This window comes from Protopterus annectens, chromosome 6.part0 (genome assembly GCF_019279795.1).
Source record: "Protopterus annectens isolate FY-2018-M chromosome 6.part0, PAN1.0, whole genome shotgun sequence".
NCBI classification, from domain to species: domain Eukaryota; kingdom Metazoa; phylum Chordata; order Ceratodontiformes; family Protopteridae; genus Protopterus; species Protopterus annectens.
The window spans coordinates 1,810,341,835-1,810,362,876 of NC_056737.1; the positions used below are offsets into that span (position 1 = coordinate 1,810,341,835).

General features: G+C 39.7%; 1 protein-coding gene across 1 annotated transcript in view; it reads left to right on the plus strand.

Moving 5' to 3' along the window:
• SNX31 (sorting nexin 31) overlaps positions 1 to 21,042 on the plus strand; it is a 553,376-nt gene that overhangs the window by 403,695 nt on the left and 128,639 nt on the right. The window contains exon 10 of the mRNA XM_044073704.1: positions 17,273 to 17,350. Coding sequence (XP_043929639.1) covers positions 17,273 to 17,350 — 78 coding nt within the window. The remainder of the gene's footprint in view (positions 1 to 17,272; positions 17,351 to 21,042) is intronic.

The window sequence follows — 21,042 nt, forward strand, 5'->3', positions numbered from 1 at the left end:
AGTCGGGCATATTTTTATCAACCAGAGAAGTTTGGATAGCAATTAATAAAGAGCTGAATGATTTTATCTGGGGGGGGGGGGAGATGGCAAGAGTCAAATGGGATAATCTTATTCTTTCAGTCGAATAAAGCAGATTGGGATTACCCGAGTTGAAGGGGTATTTCAAAGCAACACAGTTAAGGCTCCTATACATAGTACAAGCAGAAAACTATAATTCAAAGTGGAAAGGGATGATGATGAATCAGGGGAAGCTCAAGTAACAGGGTGAGACTGAGATTTTGGATGCAGACCTTTCAGGAGAACAACAATCATACAGAATATTATATTCATAAAGTACCAGAAGGTCTTCTAAGAGCTAAGCCAACATGGGAATGGAGAAAGAAGATTATGCATATAGGGATGACTGCAATTAGGGATGCAGACGATATGCAAGAGGGGGTGGGAATATATTGGAGAAAACTGGCAAAGGAACCAAGGTACTGTAAGCAAATAACTAGAGAGGGAAATGTAATAGAATGCAAAGACACCAAAAACTTACTTAAACTACAGGGTAGAGATTGAAGGCAGCATATAGCCAAAGAGAATTAGGGGGGTCTAAATGAAAGACTAGCACTGGTGAAGTTTTTAGTAGATTCTAGAACAGAAGCTGCCATTAAGAAAGGAATAATTAGTACAGCACATAAAATACTGCATGATAACTATAAGAGTCAATCAGAGGAGGTTAGGAAAGATTGGGAAGAGGGACTGGATAAGCAATTCACAAAGAAACAATGTGGAGATATATGTATGCCTCCCAAATATGTAACAAAATCTAGAAGCTGTAGGATTTTTGCCTGGAAGTGTTTGCATATGTATTTTTATACCCCAAGCAGACTGCAAATAATTTTTCTTCAGTTAGACAACAAATGTTGGATATGTGATGGGGAAGAAAGAGGTAAATTGGAACATATTTTCTTAGAGTGTAATGAACTGGCAAATTTTAAAGATTCCCTGCAGACTGCTGTGTCGGAATGCTAGATGAGCAAATTGGAGTAACTAAGGAAATTATTTTTTTGAGCTATGATACAGAATCGGAATTGTTTAGACATAGTAAGGCCTTGCCGAATCTGATTATGATGGCTGCCAAAAAAGCAATTACTAGAAAATGGAAATCAAAGTCTAAACCAACTTTACGAGAAGTAGTGAAGATAGTAACGGAAATAAAACAACTGGAACTGGGATCTTTAGAAAAGGGTAGTAGCAAATTACATAGGAAAAAAATGGGAAATGTGGGGTCAATACATGTAGAGGAGTAGCGAAGTTTAAAAGAAGGCAGGATTTAAATGAGCTATGTAATGGTTGATGACTGGATATATTAAAACTGCTGTCTAATGTTTGCAGCTGCAGTTGTGTCAGCACGGTTTGGAATGTATAACATTTGCAATTGAGAATATGTCTCTATGTTTTATTTTCATTTATGTAAATGTAACATTGCCTATGTCATACATGATAATTTAATAAAGATGTTTCTTGTTTTAAAAAAATGAACAGTACTAATTAAAAAAAGGTCTTTCAGTAAAAAAAAAAAAAATCTCTCATTGGTTTCTTTCAAGTTATGTAAAGCTTTTCTAAAAGGCACTTTTCTCCTTTGATCTGCAAGAAAGGATCCTTCACCACCCTGGGTTCTCACAGTGGTGCTACAAGGTCTGAATCAAAAACCCTTTGAACCTTCACCAAAAAATTATTTGCTGTATAATAAGTGGCATATAGTGCCAACATACATAAGGCCCTTGACCAAACTCCTAATAGCTACTGTGTAAAGTAAGGCCAACATGTCTGGGTTCAAGCAATAACTCCCTTGGTGTTATACATCTTATTAAACAAGACAATAACCCTGAGTCAGTTTCTCATACATATAGAAAACATAGTCATACAGTCCACCAAACCCCTAAATGTTGATCAAATGCTTCCACAATAAATATTTAGAGGATAAGCTGGCTTTATTGGGGATCGAACCAGGAACCTATTTGCAAGGCAAACACTCTACCCACCTCACTATTTCCACATCAGATCCCATATATCCTATGGGTCTATTTGTTAAAAAATGATCATAAGCTCCCCCAAACCCCTAAATATTGATCAAATGCTTCCACAATATATACTGAGAATAAACAGCAAAATCCTATATGTTCAGAATGGGAGAGGGACAAGCTGATACCTTATGAATCAAGAAACTATCAATGAAAAGCACTATCAATGTTCGTCCCTAATATGTGGCACAAACACTAATTTTTAAAGTGGAAAAAATCATGTAAACTGACGACAATTCACCACCTAAATGTATCAATATATATGAGACCAAACAATGTCCCCTAATATTCAATACATATATAGGTAATGCCCTGTTCCTGCTTACATTCAAATAAGAATAGTGGTAATCACGACTTCAAATAGGACCCCAAAGCTTTGTTCGTATCATGTTCACACTAATACACAGTCAAAGATTATATACTGAAAGGTATTCACGCTCCGATCCATGTGAAAGTATCTATTGTTCTCAAAAATTCAAGTATAGCTATCGGTATATCTTTCAATAAATCAGTTCTTGCCAAAATATAATGTTACCCCTTCAAAATGGGACAGTAAGAATTCACTGGTATAGATAAATTGTTAGCCTAAAGCATAACAAAAAAAATTTTTGAGCAACAATTCAAAGTCCAAAAGCAATTGGTCACTGTAGAATCCAGGAATAGAGGTTGTTGTAGTAAAGACTATTCTAACAAAGAAAGCGCAAATTACTTTCACTCGCCCAGTATATTAAATGGGACCTCAAAGTTGCATGTAAACGAGTACACCATCAAACATAACCAGCATTAATCAAGTATACCTACTTCAATAAAAATGAATCCAACTGAAAAACATTTTGGTTAGTAAATACACACCAAAATATAAAGTCAACTAAACAGTTTTAGAAATTCCCTTGATTTGGCTGTTCGGGTGTCTGATTTGGCCACAATAGTTTAAAAGACAATTCTATTCAAACCTTAATCCTGAACCAGGTATCCGGTTGAGTTCAAGACAGAATAAAAGACAGACCCAAGTCCAATAATCCAAACCGCCAAACGTAACAGCACCCGAACACTGTTGAAAACGGTTGCTTCATTTCATAGGCCTCTTCCTGCTTATAAAGTTATAAATCAACCAACTGCTTTAGTATATCCCCAAAAAAGTCAGTATAGGGTATTAATGGTGCAAAAATGATGACAAAAGACCCAAAGAAGGAACAGTCCGTTGAAAATAGTGTTATACCCAATATTCTCGTAGCTCAGCAGTACTGGATCTTGATATGTACCTTCCGAATATTAGTACTAAGTCCCTCAGTTTTTTGCTGCTTCCTTTTTATCAGATCGACTGGGTTATCCAGTTTCTAAAGTTATATTGACTAACTGGATTAGTGATTGCATTTCCTGGACCTATTCTCAACAAGGGATTTCTCTTTCAAGACTGCCTAAAGCCCACTCAACTAGATCTATGGCCACTTCATCTGCCTTTTGGTCGAAAACTTCTAGTGATGATATTTTCACAGCAGCCACATGGTCCAATGCTCATACCTTTGTTACTCATTACATATTGGATTTAATGTCCAGAAGCAGGGCTGCCTCAGCAGTTCTCCGGAATATACTTCCATGAAGGCTATCTAAGATGAATGTAGCTAAGGACTCTCCTATTTGTTGAGGAAATAATGAAGAGCACAACTTCAGATTAAAAAGTTATGTACTCACCATAACTGGGCATCTGTATTGTCATTTTCATTCTTCCTCAGTTTGCCTCCCATCCATTCCCATAATTTTCTGGAGGAACCTGCTTGGATTTGTCATTGGAACTTACAGTTACAGGTTTGAAATGTATTCCTTTGATCTGTTCCTTTCTTTATCTAATTAAATGGGATTTTATGTCATCAAGCTCAATCTTGGGTATTGAGGATGGATTAGGGCATTATGGGTAGGGGGAGGAGCACAAGAGCTGGATCCAAAGTCTAAAGTATGTGGCCGAGTCAGATCTGAGGATTGGATCTATAACCTATTCACTGAGGAAGAATGAAAATAGACAACACAGATGCCTTTTTATGATGAGTGCATAATTTTTATTTAATCCTCTTACCTCCCTGTTAGATTGGTCTGGGGGCTTTTAGTATGTGTGTATGTATGTATGGCTTTGTTTCTCCTACGCTTGGCCAAGATTTTTTTTTCTTTTGTTGTATAACCAGTTGATACTGTGATTCCACCAGGGTGGCTTGTCTTTTGAGTTTGTCTTATTCTTAATATGAGTGAGCACAACACACTCTACACAGCTATTGATATGGCTGTACATAGATTTTGTAAATAGCTCAGCTGTGCTATGGTGTTTACTGGGTTTGGGGGGGTGCTTGGCCTTTGGCAGTGGCAAGGGTGTTGTTTTGTAGAGAGATGTTAGCCTTGGAATAGATCCTAAAAGTTTTTGGTTTTGCTGAATTCCCAAATTTAATTTTTATTTCAATCAAAACTGCCTTTTGGTCAGGTATAATGAACGAAGACATTACATTGGTTCAGGACCATTGACCCCCCCCCCCATGTTCATGAATACAAGGTCAAGAATGTTTGTATTCCTGTTAGGAGAATGGACCAACTGGTCCAGGATGTTAGAATTAACAAGGTTTAGGTATCTCTGGTCTTGGGCATTAAAAGTGATGTAGGATTCCCAAGCTATAGAGGGATAGTTGAGATCTCCTATTAATATCATATTGGGTTGAACAGTGAGGGACTCTAGTACATTGAGATAGGTAGTATGGGGTTTTATGAGACATGGAGGTGGACCTATAGGTTACAAGGATGTGGTACGAGACCCTGTTTATTGTGAGTTGCACATGTATGAGTTCCAGTGGGTTGTATATTTTAACTTGTCTAGATGTGAGGTTTGTTTCAATATAGACTGAGACTCTTCCGCCTTTAGTTCCCTCCTTTGCAGTAGCTGGTCTAAAGATGTGAAAGGCTTTATAACCTTACATTGCTGGGGTACTCTTCGCTATTTTACAGCATGTCTCTTTTACTGCACAGATGTCTGCAGTCTCCAGGGAGAGGAAGGCTTGCAGAGAGTGGAGTTTCTTTTTGAGACTTCTAGCATTGAGTATTACTACCTTCAGATATTCCGTCATGGGTTTGGTTAAGTTGGGAGGTTTATCACTTTAGCATTGCCCAAAAAAAGGCACTATGGGGGGTGGAAAAGGTCTTTACTTATCCCCTTTAGGCTTTCAGATATTGACACAGACCATCCCTGGCAAAGTAGCATAGTCCATCAACCATGTCCTTTCAGGCTGTCAGATATTACATCTCCTTGGATTGACACCAGAAGCTAGACCATTTTTTAAAATAAATCATTTTCTGTTGGTAACGTGGCATCATCCTTAAAGAAGTTAGTATGCTGCTCAATGCTAGGCTCATACTTGCCTGAGACACACAGTCAGCAAGCTTGATCATGTCTTGCTTCATAGGTTCATAGGTGGTAGGTACTAGGCTATCGGCCCTGGGGCCTATACAAGCCCAGACAAAAAGGTACCCTGGCTTTTGCCACCCAAGAAAATTATTTTCCTGTGCCGCTGTCGAGCAGAGCCACAGAGGTGATCCCCAGGGTATTTCCTATTTCCCATCCAAACATCAAGATTTTTCTTGAAGAGTGCTAATGAGGAACTTTGTTTGATATAGATAGGTAGTTTATTGCAGAGTATGGGAAGTCTCTGGGACAGGAATCTATCCCTCCAGCATGTTCTGTTTATTGTGGTGACAAGGTTTAGGTCCCTAGAGCGTGTAGCTTGGAGGGATTGGGATTTCTTTAAGTGGAGCATGTCCAACAGCTCTGGGTTTGACATAGCTTTGTATGTTAGGCAGAGATCACCTCTGACTAGGTGATATGCGATGGAGTAAATCTGGAGTTTTTTTAGATGGTATGTGTAGGGCATCTGTTTGAGGCCAGTAATCCTCTTTGTGAGGTATTTCTGTGGCCTTTCCAGTTGTTGTAGATGCCTTGTGAGGGACATACCAAAAGGGGCATTGTACTCTATAATATTCATATAGTCAAGGGAGGTATGTCTCCGGTCATTAACACCCACGTGGACTATGACAAACTTATACTAGTACCTATGGTTTAATGACCTGAATGCCTGTAGGACTTGATGGATCCTAGCCCTAGAAAGGCAGATAACTGCAACTATCTCCTTACTCAGTCTGATGAGGGGGGACATCATTGTACCTCACTATAGACTCGCCAATGACTAGGACATTTGGCTGTTCACTTATTTTCCTTAATGGCTTAGCAGTAGAGGCATTGGATGCAGTGTTACTATGCATAGCTGTGGGTGGTGTTTTAATGGAGTGTTACATGATGTCTGAGGACCCTTTTTTATTGGGTTCTGCAGAAGGTCTTGGTGTTTTAGGAAGGTTACCTGAAAGTGCTTCAACATAAGTAGTTGTACGTGTAGCATTTTTAGGTTGTGCAGTAGGCATGGTGCAAATGTCACTGGCAACCTTTATAGGAGTCATTTGGGTTGGATGAGAAAGTTTTACCTCCAGTGTTATTTTCACCTCTCGCATACTTTTATCTGTTTTATTAAGAATAAGTGGGTCTTCAGTGTACATGAGGCAATTGCAACAATGTGTAAAAAGTATGCTGAGAATAAAAATAGATCGGTACAGTAACAAGTAACTACTAAGAAAAACAAAAAAGTACAGAAGCTAACACAGCTGAAGGTAAAACAATAAACTTTAATGTACACAAAAGTGAGTAAGCGCTTTCATGGTGTGCTCTCACCACTTCATCAGACTGTTCTAAACTAGTAACAAATGCAGTTAAATACCATAAGTTAATTAGTCAATTAAAGCAGTGATAAAAGCATCAATTATCTTAGAGAAAAATATCACAACAAGAAAGCAGGCAAATGAAACATAAAAAAAGATAAATATATATAAAAAATATGTATAGAAAACAATCTTATATTCAGTGTATGAGAGGTCTAGCTTTTAAAAAAGGCTTAAGAGAGACAACTTCATTAAGACCTGGTATTTTATCAGCATTAAGAGAGAATCCATTTTTGCTCTGCAGATTCTGTGTGATTCCTAAGCTCTCCCCCTCTTAAATTCTCAGGAATGATCTCTAGCACAAGGAATTTAAAATTATGTTCCTGTCCATGGCACATAATATGCTTAGCAAGGGCATTGGTGTCTTTCTTGTTTCTGATGTCTCTCTGATGTTCCAGCACCCTGTCTTTGAGTTGTCTATTACTCATGACTACATAAAAAGCATGACAGTGCAGTAACTCAAATAAACAATGTCCTTAGTCCTGCAAACAGCATACAAGTTTGTGTGTATTTTAAAGTGCATTTTAGGGTGCATGTAAGTAGGACTAGAGTGTATAAACCTGCAGGCTGTGCAATTCCTGCATTTAAAAGTGCCATGCCTCCCTGACTGTAAAACCTTGTTAAAAGTAGAATTATTGTAGCACAGATGCCTTTTCAAGGATCTGTTATTTTTAAAAGAAAAGTGTGGAACAGTATCTATGGCATTTCTTAATTCATCTACAATATCAAAAATGCCCCAGTTCCTTTTGACAATATCACATATACTACTAACATCAGAAAAATATGTGAGAGGAAACCTAATCAATCCTGTCCTTTGTTCTGTAGCTATGGCTTCAGTGTTAGGTGCAGCAGCGTAATAAGACCTGCATTTGCCCCCTCTCTCCTTATACGCAACAAATAATACAACTGTCAATATCCTTTTCCTTGTAGCCTCTATCTAGAAAATCCATTTTCAAGGCCTCCAAAGGCTCGGCAATCTGTTCATCATTATTACGGAGTCTCATGACCCTGTGCACCTGCCCCTTAACAACATTTCAGGTAACATGCCTAGGATGCATGCTATCCCTATGGAGCAGATTATTCTTTCTTGTGGGTTTCCTATAAATACTAGTTACTAGGCTAGTCAAATCAGTTTTGCTCACCTTAACATCAAGAAATTCAATTTCATCAAAAGAATATTTAAAAGTAAATCTTAAAAAATCTGTAGACTAATGTAGGAACTCTATAAACAGTGAGAGACTCTCAACTGACCCCCTCCACAACAAAAAAATATCGTCAACAAATCAGAGAAGCCCTCCGCTTTAAATAATATGTCTCTCTCCCATTGTACCAACACAAGGTTGGCGTAGCTGTTGGCACAAGCTGTGCCCATTGCCACACCAACCTTTTGTGCATAAAATTGATCTTCAAACAAAAAGACATTAAAGTTTATTGTTTTACCGATTGCAACAATACCTCAGAATGCCCATCTTAACCACACTGGACACAGAGAGAGAGTTGCGGAGTGCATATCAATGTCTACTGATCTAGTAGGAAGGAGTGAGGGAAATTTAAATACTGAATAAGTGAATAAGACAAGAAACTTGATGAGCACCGCTCAGCTGTGCACAAACTAGATGTTCTAGTAGTAAAAAAAATAAAAAATCTGTCTAGAGAGTAAGGGTATTTTTAGGAGAAACTTTTGTACTGTGAGAGATCAGCAACTACATAGATTACCAGGTGGAATTGTGCTGCGAGATATAGACGACTATACAGATCACTGCCAGGTGCTGCTGCGTGAAGAGTAGCAGTTCTAATTAAATACTGTAAAAAAGATCAAAAAGTGCAGATATTCAACACAGAAAACACTCAATTAATGCAGCTGTAACAAAAACAATGTGAAAAACAAGTGCCAAAACAGAAGATAAGGTAATGTAAGTTTTAGCTCCTTTGTATTTTATCAGCCAAGCATTGTGTAACTGCAGTGCTTAAATAGCAGAGGACATTCAGTAAAAAAGATAAAAAAAGAAGACAAAAGAAAGACAAAGGCCCTGTGACCAGTCAAAAGCAGCATGCTCTTCTTTCTTTTTACACAGTCCTGAGCCAGAAAAAAACTCTGATCCCCTGTACTTTCACTAAAGTTGAACCAAGGCAGTTCTAACTGAAGACTGTAAAAAATGTCAAAAAGTGCAGATATTGCAATCAGAACCCCTCAATTAATGCAGCTGTAACAAAAACAATGCAAGAAACCATTACTGAAACAATGGATATGGAGTACATTTCCGTTATCAGGGCAACAGTTCTAACGCACTAGCTCGCAATGATCGCACAGCTGTTAGCCCTGAAGTGGGAAAGTACCGATTTAAGTACAAAATGTAGACTTCATCCGACACCCCTGATACCTTCAGCAAATACATTTTCCTTTTTGTGGAGTAAAGGGGGGTTATAGTACAGATCTGCTGATATTTCCATTTAATTTTTAATCTTGGGGTGGAGGCGGAATCACGTAAGCAAGGGTAGTTTGAAAGCTGCAGTTAGCTTCAGCCTTATTTAAAAAAAGCACATCAAATGTGGACAACTGTTATCTTGTTCAAAATATGATGGCTGTCACAAAATAATATCTACAAGGACTGTATGCACACAACCGTTTAAGTGACAGCAGTGCTTGGCCAACAGAAATGTTGCTGCGGGGTAAACAAGACCAACAACCTGAAAATTTAGGCTAAGTACATGTTCATAATTTTAACTTTTGTTCGTATTTCTCCAAATCCTTTCTCAGCAATCTCACTTCAGTATTTCAACAGATGCTCCTATTTTGGGGAAGAGCTTTGTCCCCATTGGATGTGTGTGTTTAGCCTGACAAAAATGTGACTGAACATTACAATTGTTGACACAGTGATCTTGGTGGCCGGAAAGAGGAGCACTTCCTTCTTTTTTCACAATGTCCCATCAGTGATGTACACCGGTTTTATGAAGTAGCAGGGAAGCATTCTAACAGTGTCTGTGTGAGCAGCACTGACTGTGGGTGAAATGACTAACAGTCCGAGATGAAAGGCAAAATGAAAACAACAAACTACATGCAGAGTAAGCAGCAGTGAGTTTGGATGATAAGTCAGTAGTACTCTTGACAAACCAGGCATAATTACATGAAGAGCACTACAATCCAACATGTACTAATGACATCTGCCAAAATCAGTAAAACCACACAAGTTAACCACTGAAGAAAACATATTCTGTACAGATGATGGGTTTACCTCACTAATCCCTGTGGCAACATTTCTGTTGGCTGAGCACTGCTGGCCCATTAACGGAATAGTACCATATATGGTAATCTTAGCTTTTGTAGAGTTTAGCAGAAACCAGCAACACTTGTCTTCTAGAGTGGTCAACAAATACCCCAGGCATAGAGATTAGAATTTATTAACAAGCTAGCCCTATAATCAAATCAAATAAAGAATACCTCAAGATTTTGAGTCTCATGGCATCTATGATTCTGATGATACCCATGGCAAAACATCACATGAGAAAGATATAATAGTATCTGAAGTCTCTTTGGTACCAGCATCAGCACTGTTTGTTTTCATATCCCAGTTCTGAGGTTTGTCAGAAGGGAAACCACTTGGAGTCAGCAAATATCCCCAAATCTAGGTCTACCATTCTCCCTCCTAACTCCAAGGCAGTCAGTCACCATAGACACTTCAGACTTCACTTGGGGAGCAGTTTCAGGAGGGATAAAAGTGCAAGGTGTATGGGATACCAGGGACAGACACAAGCACATCAATATAAAAGAGATGCTTGCATTTATTGAGGCACTGAAAACACATTCAATCATCTCTGGTTTCCTGGACCTCTTCAAGTTGTTAGCACCAAAGTCATGTGGTACATCAACAAGCAGGGGCAACCAGCTTGTATTCCTTTTGCAGACTAGTCATGTTAGCTTGGGATATAGCTTCATAGTACAATCTCACTCTACAAGCATTCTACATCCTGTCAAAGCAAAATTGTGTGGCAGACAAGCTGAGTAGAACAAGAGCATACCCTTATGAATGCAAATTAAATCAGGGGGTCTTCCAAGATTTGATACATTTGTGGGGAGTTCCTCAAGTAGACCCTTATTTACCTCCACTCTGAAAAGTCAGCTGACAACATCCTGTTCCAGGACTCCATGCAAGAAGGCTTGGAAGATAGATGTTTATTTTCCTTGGACAGGAATGTTCCTGTTAGCTTTTTCACTGATATTCACGGTATTTCTGAAGATTCAGAAGGAATCTTCCAGGATCATTGTGGTGACTCCCTTCTGGCACAGGCAACTGTGGTTCTCTCTTCTTTGGATCATTGCAGGGGCGATTACCACAGGTTACATCACAGATTAGATTTACTCACACAAGATCAAGGGTATTTCATACATCCTTACTCCAGTCAACTTCAACTGACTGCCTGGATGAGAGGGTCTTAATTCCCTTTAAGCACCTCTTTATTGAGGATGTGCAGCAGGTACTAATGGAGACAAAAAAGCCTGCTACTTGAAAATCGTATATTAACAACTGGAAAAAAACTTCTAGTTGATGCATGAAACACAACCACCATTCAGGGCTAATTACTATCTGGTTTTACAGTGTTTGTGTGAGTTACTATCCTATAGCCTTTCTTACTCCTCCACCAAAGTTCATTTATCAGCCATTTCAGCATGGTCTGCCCATGGATCATCCTCTTTAAATGCATTCTAATGTCAAAATGCTTTTAAAAGGCATTTTGCATAAGAGGACTTTAGGAAGACTGGTGGCCCCTCCTTGGGATCTTAATTTTCTTTTAGAGAAGCTAACACTATCTCCATTTGAACACAACTAATCTGTCTAGCTTGAGGTTCTTAACATTATAAACATTTTTACTGATTTATCTGACCTCTGCAAGAATGTCTGAGTTGTAAACTCTTATGGTGAGTCAACCTTATCTTATTTTCCACAGAAACAGGGTTTCTTTGAAAACTAAGCTGTACATCTCCCTGTTTTCTTTTCTGAACCTAAAAGTGCGGGAGAAAGGATACTCCATACCTTGGATGTCCACAGACAACTCTGGTACTATCTTGACAGAGCTAAATCATTCAGAATATTTGTTCATTTGTTGTGAAGCTAACTAGTGATGACCTGTGTCAAAGCAGACTATTTCCAAATAGTTGTCTAAGGCTATTAAGTTTTGTTATACTCACCACAACAAAACTGTTCCAGGCAGGGTCAAGGCCCACTCATCCAGGGCCTTGGCACTATCGGGTCTATGTTATAAGATCGATGGTTGAAAACATCGAACACCATATGGTCGATGATGTCTTCAAACATCGAACTTATAAAAACAACAGAAAAAAAAAAAAAGAAAAAAGTACCCTAACTGGTTTAAAATGTGGGGGTAAGCCCCCCTGCACCCCCCCCTACTTACATATACCAACTCTGAGACCGCACTACATTGCAGTAAATGGAAGTGTCCCCTTATGGAGATTTCCGTTTACACTTCTGATGTTGTGCACTTTCGCTATTCTCGTGTCGACAATATCAGCTTTGATATTATCTGCTTTCAAGAATATAATATAGACTCAGCACTATCTACTGCATTTTGGAGAGGGTTGGATTCTAGAAGTATTCTAGAAGCAGCAACTTGGTCCTCTGTACATACTTTTGCAAAATACTATTAAGCTTGATTCCTTCTCTACACCAGGGTCTTCTGGACCCTTTTTCTTCCACCACCCAAATGTAGCAAGCTAGGGTAATCTACCCATATAGCTAAGGATACTGCAGTAGTGATCAATATGATGAACATATAATATAGCTGTGTAAATAAACTTGCCATAACAATAGATGCTTGAATGATCACTGCTGCAGTAGCCACTACACCCCCCCTTGTTTTTTTTTTTGGTGCATTGTTTATGCCAGGGTATGAATATTTTTTTGTTCCTAGTGTTGTTCTTTCAGGGCTCAGCCTGTGTGTCTTTGTGGGCATGAAAACTTTGAAAGACATGGCACCCAAACCTTTTAGTCATCCCAACTTGAACTGACTGACTGGGTACTTGGAATGTGACCTGAAACTTTGGAAGCTGGCTGGCTGTTATATCCTTGGCAGGTTATAAGCCATATAGCTGGGGTGCCTTGTGTGTGGAGTCTGCATGTCCTTCCTGCATTTGTGTGCGTTTCCTCCCAGTGCTCCGGTTTCCTCCCACATTCCAAAGACATGTGTCTGGAGGATTTCTCCCCAGTCCCCAGTGATAGGCTCTGTCCTAGTCTTACTTTCCTAGTCAACAAATGTTGAATAATAAAAATAAATAAATGACTAAAGTAAATAAATACTGCAACAGTGATCATAAGAGCATCTACTCTTATGTAAAGTTTACTTACAAAACTGTACTTTCCCCATCTCCCGATTGAGTGTTGACTGGGGAGGTTTGTCATTCAAGACCACCATCAGGGTTATTTGAGGGTTTTTCTGCTTTAGCCCTAGCCTTCCCCCTCAGAACCCCAGCTTACGGAGCAGAAGAGGATTATGCAGTGGGCTATCTGAATGGGTCTTCCCTCCCTTCAGCATGGGGCATTGCCAGCAAGCAACCCTGCCCCCTCCCCTTAATCATGGGAAATGGTTTCTCCAGTCTGCACCAGATAAATCAAACTTCCCTATGTTTTCTCTGAGTGCTTAGAACTCTTCTCACTCCACTGTGAAAGGGGAGTGGGCCATACACCTACATTGCTGTCCTTCCTTGGCTACTCCTGTGCAGGGGCTGCTATTCAGACTGTGTTCACTTGGCTCGCAGTAAGGGCTGCCTTCCCTTCCTGTATGTCATGGAGCCAGGCTATCTTTACAGTGGTCTTTGTTAGCTGTACTATCATTCTCTACCTCAACAAACAATGGGGTACCAAAGTCTTACTCTCTACTGCAGTTGCCAGTGATGGCCTGGGAGCTGGCTTTACAGCATTCTCTGACTCATCAGGCATCATACATCCAATAAGAGCAGAACATTATGGCAGATAAACTAAGCAAATCCTAGGCATACCTGCATGAGTGGCAGCACAAGGCAGTTGTGTTCCAGGATCTAGTCTATATGCGGAGAGTGGCTCGTATAGAGCTGTTTGCCACCTTTCAAAACCAACAACTGGATAAATTCTATTCCAGGCATCCTTGCAGCTATATTTGGAGGATAGAATCTTTCTTATTTTCTTGGACAGGAATGTTCCTGTATATGTTTTCCACCTTTTCCACTGATTCACAGATTACTTGTGAAGATTTAGAAAGAAATGCCAAAGATCATTGTGGTGACCCTCTATTGGCCTAGAAAATCTTGGTTCTCCCTTATAATGGAACTGGCCAAGGGTAATTAATGCAGAGTTCCTAATACTCTGGATCGATTCACCAAATCTCAAGGTTGACTGGTTCACCCCAGTTTGGAGAATCTTCAACTGGCAGCCTGGATGATTCAGTCTTGACATCATTTAGGTACTTGTTTTCATAAGTCTGTGCAACAGGTGTTAAAGGAGGCCAGAAAACCTGCTACTTGAAAGTGTTTACAAATACATGATACTTTCCATTTACAAATGGATGAAGCTTTCTAAGTAGTGTGTAAATGGAAACAGGGAGTCCGTTGAGGTTAATATCCATCTGGTCTTCAAATATTTGTGTGAGCTACATCAGGGTAGCTTGCCATATACACCCATTAAGGTCCATTTAGCAGTCGTATCTGCTTGTCCTCCTCTGAATCCCCCTTTCCTCTTCTCTTTTGGTAAAACAGTTCATGAAATGAGTTTTGCACGTGAGACCACCTTGCAAGCAAATTCCTCCTTATGTTCTTGAAAAGCTGACTTTATCACTGTTCAAACTGGCAGCTCAAACTGATCCCAAGTTCTTAACATGGAAAACTGTTATGCCTATTGCTCTGACATCTGCAAGGTGAGTTTCTGAGCTGAAAGCTATCATGGTTAGACAACCTTACCTGATTTTCTACAAGGATAGGGTTATGTTGCACACTAATCCTTTTTCATGCATAACATGGTCTCAGAATTCACTCTTAATATATTAATTTCCCTGTGTTCTTTCCAGCACCTAAGAAATGGGGAGAAGGGATACTTCATACCTTGGATGTGCATTGGCAGCTCAGGTGCTACCTTGACAGAATGAAACCTTGTAGGAAGGCCAAAAGACTTTATTTTTTTATAGGGGCAAAGAAGGGTCAACTTGTCTCTAAGCAAACCATTGCATGTCAGTTGTCCCCTGATATTGTTTTTTGTTACACCCATAAGCAAGGCAAATTCAGGCAAGGGAAAGGCATATTCCACTAGGTATTTTTCCTCTACAGTGGTATTTTGGAAAGGAATGGACTCAAAGTATTTTTAGAGGCAGCTACTTAGTCCTTCGACTATGCTTTTACAAAGCAGTACAAACTGGATGCATTTTCTAAACCCAGAGCAGGCTTCACAAGAAATGTGCTCCAGGGCCTTATCCTTCCTTCCTCCCTGGTTGGGTAAACTTTTGGGAATCTCCCCATATGCCAGTAAGGCAGTGTGTTTGTTGAACATAGTACAGTTGCACAAGTCCTACTTAAATGTAACAGTAGAATTTTGCAGAACACATTGTCTTTTACCGGCAGTAGCCTCCCACCATTCCCCTTTTTTTGGGTGTATATAGTTTGTTGTTGGAGCGTCCACTGAGTTTTGTTCAGCAGACTTTGTGTGTGAGGCTTTTGGTTTGGAACAGTAGTTGTTCACAAAGCTTTCATTTTCATCTGCTCTTCCTGCTGGACCCTAGGAAACTGAAAGGGTCCTGTCTTTGGGTTTGAAGGGCAGTCCTCGTCCTGCCAGGTGATTGGTCCTTCACACCCGCAGACAGGCAGGCAGTGGGAGGAGCTTTGATACACTGCCCTAAACAGTACACAGAATTAACATGGAACTTAAGTCAAAGCACTTACTTGAGGATTAAAAGAGTCTCTTTCTGTATGGGAGTATTTTCCAGGTGTTGGGTTTTCTTTGATAATCTCTTGTTTTGTAATGAGTGATGTGGAAGAACCCCAGTTTTCTGAAGGATTCTGTTTCCCTTCTTACAGAAGGGACTTGGCATGTATCTTTTCTAGAGCTGGCATGTTTTCACTGATGTCTAAGAACTATACTCGTGCCTTCACATCTTCCCCACTTCTCTTACAGATGTAGATGATGAATAAAAGCCTGGCCTGTAGCCATACCTCTCAACATCTTAGAGCAAGAAATCTGGACAAAACCATAAATAATGGGGGGACAAAGGCCCAAAAATAGGGACACTTTTTATACAGTAGGACAAACATGGAAAGTTAATAGAATAACAGGTTTTGCATTAACATGCATTTTCTGAAGGGTGTGAGGTCTGAAACTCAAATGCCTGTCATTATTTTCTGACATCAGTTCTCAATACTTGCCAGTGATTTTGGCAGAAAAACTAAAATTTTATGAGGAACAGACCAAATGAGGCAAAATCTGGGAATTCTTTGAAAATCTGTACAGATAAGAGGTATGCGTAGCCTACTGCTTCTCAAACCGTGTACTGCCAACCCCAGGCAGATTTCTTGCCAGTTTTATTTCTAGTTGCCTGTCTGTATACCGTTCTGTGGGGTCTTTAGGACCGACTCTCAGCAACACCATATATGTGTACAAAATGCTGTACATTACAGCTATCACTATTGTTATCTTCTGTATATAGTGTGAGCAAAACCATGCCTGCGAGTCCTGATGTAGAAAATGCAGTCCATAGAGACTAAAAATTCGTAGTCTCTTATTCCTTTCTGATGTAGTTTATCCATCTTTTAAATTTTATCCATCATCACAAAACCAGTGTAGGTCAGTAGCTGTTTATTTTCAAACCAAGATTAGGATTGTTGCTGCAATGAAATTCACATCTTATTCTCATTCTGTAAGGCTCCTCATAAAGTCAACTTCGTACTTTGAAAACCAGTCCTTTTAATGGTCTTAGTTGCTGATTTTGACAGGTATTTCTTATGCTGACAAAACTACAGGAATTAACACATGCAGCCCTTTATAGATACTGTCGTACTTAAAATACAGACATTCCATGGGTCTTTGCTCTAGAGTGCTTCATTTGCGTCAGTTTTATTTGTTGTGGTTGCTTATGTATGATTTAATAAGGCATTACTTGCTGACAAAAATATAATCAGTAGTTCTGATAATTTCTCTCTTGTTTGCTGATTTAATTGATAGCCTGTGAACAAAACCTAAAAAGGGCATATCTTGTGAGCATATCAAGAGCTTTACTGCAGTGAGTAGCACAAGGTGTTGCAATATCCTTTAAGGAAAAGTAGTTTATTTAAAGTTGGGATGCTTTCTGTAATAATGAATAGGAATAAAGGTTTGTTTTAAGCCTGGCTGTTTTATGACGTTGTTAGTGTATAATTTCTTGCGTTGTTACTATTCTAGGCTTTTCTCCTGAGTAACTGCATACAGCAGATGGTAGCTGAGCACCTGCCAAAGAACTCCATTGGGAATATGGAAATGGTAATGTTGCTAATGAACAAACTTTATTTTGTTTAGTGTTTTTATAGGAAGCCACATACTTTGTATGTGGATAGTGCTAGCAATAATGGAAAGCATTCTTCATGTCCTTAATACAGCCACAATGCAATTATTTACTATGTAGTAAGAACTACAGATAACATTCTTTCACTGGTTGGTAACAAAGATCATGCAGTAATAATACTTTGTGGTTGTCCACAAGTTTGCTAGTCCTTTTTGGGTTGCAAAACAAAAAATAATTTAGTGCCATAAATGCAGCCTGAGTGAACCAGAAATCCCCCCTGGTAATCAGTTGCAACTGATTTTACTTTCATTTTTCATAGAGGAATTCAGTAATTGCTACTGTGTTGCCATTTTCTTTTACTCTTGTTACTAACTGAATCAAGTGCAGCAGGCAGAATTAGCATTTGGTAAATGAGTTTAGTTCTGCAGTGGCATTTACTTTATAGTTCTTTACTGAACACAAGATAGATGATGATTGTATTGATGACTGCTGCAGTAGCCTAAGCTTTATGGGTAATATTCTGCATTGGATAAAACAGCTGGCCAGCTTTCAAGTCGTCAGGGCACCCTCCATGCATCCAAGCTAAGCTAACTGAAAGACTGTTACTGGTGACAAGACCTTCAGAGCTTTCCTGATGTGGAAGAGAAGACTCCTCTGTGGGCATTTGAGGATCATTGGTTAGCATTTACTGTTCTATTGTTGAGCAGATAAGTTCCCTTTGGATAAAATCCTTCACTAAGTACTTTTAATGTTTAAACTTAATTTCCTTTTTAAGAAAGTATATTTTAAGTTAGTAATGTATTTCTTTTAACTGCCGTTGGGGACCCCCCCTCAATGAGCAATTGAGAGCCATTGTTGTTGGCTTTGGGTAAATGGGCAGGGTAGGTGCCCCTCCTTAGCCAGAATGTTGTTTCCATGTCTGGGGTAGCTGTTGCTGCCATTAATAAACCTTTTTATCCCAACTTTCTTGTCAAAAAGAAACAAAACTAAACATGTATGTTCTCCTGCACCAGTTTCACTGAACAGGAGTAGTTTAAGTCTGGCTCAGGGTCTTGTACAGGCTAGTAACCGTTCTTATTAGATGATTTCTGGTGAAAGAAAAAGGGATTCCTCTTTTCCTGAATAGATTCAAAAACCTGAAGCTGGAGAGGAATGTGATGAGACATTTTTTTTCCTCTGATTTGATTTATACTGAGTTTGAGAGCATGTTATCTGAATCTTACAGTCAAGGTCTTTTTTTTCTGATACTATTTCCAAATGTGCCAGTGTTTTCATGGAAGAACACTGAGGTTTTTCAGTCCCTCAGAAAATACTTTGAACAGTTACAGCTGGAATTCCTAGAACAGTTTCCTATCCCCCCAGTGCCCGTCCTATCCCCCCCAGCGCTGTCAGCTTTGGAGGATGCGTTTGACACATCCTGTGGTTTTACTGTTAGCCAGTCTGCTGCACCAAAAAAAAACACGAAAGAAAAGAAAAAAGCAGATAAAATGTACAAAGTTCCTCAGTCTTTCAAATTTTTATACACTCTTCCTGGAACTGACCCAAAGCCATAGCTTTAGTTAATCTGGCTGCTGCCAAACATTTTGCTAATTGTAATCCTTTCCCTTCTGACAAGGGTGGAAAATAATTGATGTGTCTGGGGAAAATAGTGTATGGTTCTGCAACTTTAGTTTTTAGAATTTTGAATCATCAGGCTCGTATGTTAAAATTCATTCTGACTAATTATGAAAGTATGATGATTATCTGTAAATTTGATGTCAACTTTCATTAATTCCTCAACATGGGTTTGGATCTGACTCTTCCACTTTTTACAGCTTATGGCCTATTGCAAACTCTCAGGCTTCTCCCTTACCCATAATGCTATGGCCCTCAATAACCCAGATCATCTTTGCCGCTTTCATGTACGGACATGGTCGCTGACAGCTCTCTAGCGATGTAGTGAGTTTTCAAAGTTTATTCAATTCTTGTATCCCTTTCTTGTATTTATTCTTATAAATTAGTGTCATTTTATAACCACTCTTATCCCTATGCATTCGCTAGTGTATCTTAATACCATTGCTGGTAGTTTTTTCTCCCTAGCTGTCCCTTTTTACTGTGTCTGGTAATCTTTCCTACCATTGTTGGGAGTCTTTCCTGCTTCTACTTCCTATTTAAAAAAACAATTAAGCTTACTTATTCATTGCTGTGAATATGGCTGAAAAACCTTCTGGATTCAAAAAGTGCAAAGAGTGTAGGCACAAGATTCTCTTGTCTGATGCTCATGACTCTCTTGTGTTTTGTCTGGGCCCTTCCCATTTGGAAGTCCCTTGTAAGATTTGCATATTGTTAAATTGTAGGGGTTTAGTAAATAGTAAAAAATAAGCTGATTTTGAAGGGACTTCTATGAACTGAATCACTGGCTTAGTGCTCATCTCTCTAAGGGAGGCTAGAAAGAGTCAAGGAAACAACTTGTTGAACCTTCTGGATCTTCCACTGTTTCTTTGGATTCGAGCAAGGAGCTGGCTAGGAAGGTTTTGAAATTGTCAGATCTGAAGTCCAAATCCACGGATCTAACTGCTTCAGATACTAGGTTTGCCTCTTCAGATGCAGTGTTCTCAGAGCTGAAACAGCTCCTGCACACCCGTTGTGTCCTTTCAGGACCCAGTCCCTCTTGGCTACCCTCCCTATTTTTTTTTTTTTTTTAGAGAGGCACTGACACTCAAGATCTCCCTTTCTAGATTCTTCTTCCCATTCTTCCAGGAGTCTTACAGATGCTGATGTGGATAGAATGATGAGGAAGTTTCTCTCAATGCAGATACAGATTTGAGTTCTCCTGGCTCCTACCCCTTCGTGTCAGGAGACCTTCACCAATGTTACTCCACCAATCCTGGCTCCTTCACCAATCCATCCTTTGGTTTTGGAGCCCTTGGTTTCCAAACCTTCAGGAACTGTCTGTTTCGGATCTGAGGATGGTGGTGTCTTCAGATCTGATTACTTCTGTGAGTGTACTGGCTCTGAAGATCTCTAAGCCGCATGACTCTGAGATGATGTGCTGTTGTTGGCTCCAAGGCGCTAGTGTAAACTCCAAAGCAGTCTGAGCCTCCACTGCCGCTTTCAGATTTGGCACTGGATAGCTTGGCTTTGACTTATGCCTTGGGTAGACTGCCTTTGGATTAGAGGGAGCCGATGGTCCAGACGCATGCCTTCTCTGCTCTGTCAACTTCCTACTCTCCCTGGAGCATTCTGGCTTTATAGTAGTAGTTGAGAGAGCATTCTCTTTCAGAATTCACGTGGTCCCCCCCTCCTCGGATCTTCCATCTGGATCCCAGATGCCTTTGTGCCGTGAGCCTCATCACTGTACCAAACAGGAACAGCCAGCCCAAAGTCTCTAGACCACCCAGCAGGGTATCCTTATTTCTTCCTATACTTCTTCAGAGCACCCCACTGAGGAAGTCCCTAGGAAGAGAAAGTGCAAGAGGAGGCACTTGGACTCCTCTCAGGAGTCAGTTGCAGAAGATACTGATTTCGATGAAGGGAAAGGGTCCCCAAGATCACCACCTGATGATGCCTCCTTTGGAGATGTTTTGGAGATCCTTAAGCAAAAAGGTAGTTGGTTTACTAATGACCTTTCCCAAGAGGAATTGTTTTTTTTTGGAGTCATTTGGGTCTTGACCATCTACTTTCCTCTGTG